This window comes from Atta colombica, unplaced genomic scaffold (genome assembly GCF_001594045.1).
Source record: "Atta colombica isolate Treedump-2 unplaced genomic scaffold, Acol1.0 scaffold82, whole genome shotgun sequence".
NCBI classification, from domain to species: domain Eukaryota; kingdom Metazoa; phylum Arthropoda; class Insecta; order Hymenoptera; family Formicidae; genus Atta; species Atta colombica.
In genome coordinates, this window is record NW_017259575.1 from 231910 (window position 1) to 233950 (window position 2041).

General features: G+C 33.6%; 1 protein-coding gene across 3 annotated transcripts in view; it reads right to left on the minus strand.

Moving 5' to 3' along the window:
* The window catches only part of LOC108692823 (6-phosphofructo-2-kinase/fructose-2,6-bisphosphatase 1), a 7801-nt gene that overhangs the window by 1484 nt on the left and 4276 nt on the right, over window positions 1–2041 (minus strand). The window contains exons 4-7 of one of the 3 annotated variants that reach the window (XM_018201330.1): window positions 1599–1700; window positions 1290–1524; window positions 694–821; window positions 219–509 (exon numbers count right to left, since the gene is read on the minus strand). In XM_018201330.1, the coding sequence (XP_018056819.1) occupies window positions 501–509; window positions 694–821; window positions 1290–1524; window positions 1599–1700 (474 nt within the window). In that variant the 3' untranslated portion in view covers window positions 219–500. Of the gene's footprint in view, window positions 1–218; window positions 510–666; window positions 822–1289; window positions 1525–1598; window positions 1701–2041 lie in introns of those variants that run through there. The other 2 variants (XM_018201328.1, XM_018201329.1) reach the window with 2 other exon arrangements.

The window sequence follows — 2041 nt, forward strand, 5'->3', positions numbered from 1 at the left end:
CACACACACACACACACACACACACACACACACACACACACACATTGATAAGTACAAGTTTAATAAAAACTTATCATATCGCTGTAAACAAGCTTAATAGAAATACACATTAGTGTTTGATATCATCACGATTCCGCAATGTCGATGTTTTATACTTATACTTTCTGAAAAAAATGATGAACAGATAAATCTAAAAATTAATAATTATCCAGCAAGAATATGATTACAAATAATTATCTTTTTACAATAATTATCTTTCCACAAAACTGACGTTATGCGACAATTTTATATATATAACAATACAATTTTATATACATAATATAAACATAAAATTTAGAATAAAACACACAAGTGACATATTTGTCCCAGGTCCATAGGAAAAGTGCATGCGACGAATTTTTAATTTATGAAAGTGATTTTTTTTGACGGATGCAGATGATTCTAGGATGAGGTTTTGATTAGATACAAGAAAATAGTCCGTTTTCCCCTACGGCTAAGAGTCAGGCATTCTGGGAACATTAAAACATAAGCAGCGCATAGGAATTATATATTTTATTGGCATAAAGTATTGGTAACGGAAAATTTGCAAGCAAACAGCAAGATACTTGCTTTCGCCATCTCTACTTTCAGCAAGTAAAGCGCACTCGAGGGAGAAAGATACAGTTGTTACGACTTTATTATGATAATTTCTACCTTTGGTTTCGGTCGATGAGTATCCACAGCTTCTATCGGTAGTCGAATATGCTCCACCTTGCAACCATAGGCGACAGGTGTTAATTTCATGATAGTATGCAAAGGTACTTCTAAATATGGTAATTCATCTGAAATAAGAAAAAAACAACTTGAATGAACTATATTAGAATTAATTAACTATAATATAGAAATAATTTTTTATTTTATATCTTATGTTAGATATATGCTTTTCATGCCGTATCAATGGAATGGAATGAAAGGAGGAATCGCGTACTGTGTAGAAAGAATGAATTATTTCGCTCAACAAAACAAATAATTACGTCATTATAATCCGCTTTTACGTGCATAACTATTTATCATTTCTTTTCTCTACACATTTTAATACGTTGAAGGCCAAAAGTTGTGTTTAACATCTCGACATTCCAATCTCTTCATTCTTGGACGTCATCACGTGTTACGTATTATCAGACATGTTACGTATTATCGGTGATTGTATCATTCGATTTGCGCGTGCAAGTAATCAAGAGAGCAAAAGAACAAATTTCAATATCTTATGAGACGATGATAAATTGTTATAATTAAAACACTTTACTGACCTGCATTCTTGTCCAGAAAGTAAGCGAGTAAACACCGTATGACCGCTTGATGACTGACAACTAAAACGTTACCCTGACGTTCCAGTTCCATTATCACAGGCTCCAGTCGTGCAACAAGATCTTCGTAACTTTCTCCCCTTGGATAACGATAGGAGAATTTGTTTTGATCTCTCGCGGCAAAGTCCGTAGGATATTTCGAGGAAATTTCTTCATAAGTCATTTCTTCACAAATACCCTAGATTGATCCATAAAGAGAGGCAAAGGTAAGAAATTGTTTAATTAGCTAGTCTATCTAATGTTTTAACTTACAGCGTCAATTTCGCTGAGAGCCTTCCACCTTTCCTGCGGTGCCTTTACGTCAGCCGCAGTTTGAATGGTCCTTTTCAGCCAGCTAGTCCAAACTCTTAAGCCCTATATATGCAGATATCATGTTGTTTAACATAACAACATAACATAACGCGGAGCAAGATTGTTTCAAGAGTCAAGCGTGATCAAAATAACATGTAGAGAATAATACGGCGTTTCTATAATGCATATAAAAAAATATGCGCACTTTGATCATTGAATATTATATTTTAAATTTTAATTTTCTTAAAAATGATTATACACATCTCTATCTATCCACATATTATTTAAAGCTAAGATTATTATAATCGGAATTAAAATCAAATAAAAATTTTTATCGCGATATATGTGTGTGTGTGTGTGTGTGTGTGTGTGTGTGTGTGTGTGTGTGTGTGTGTGTGCGCGCG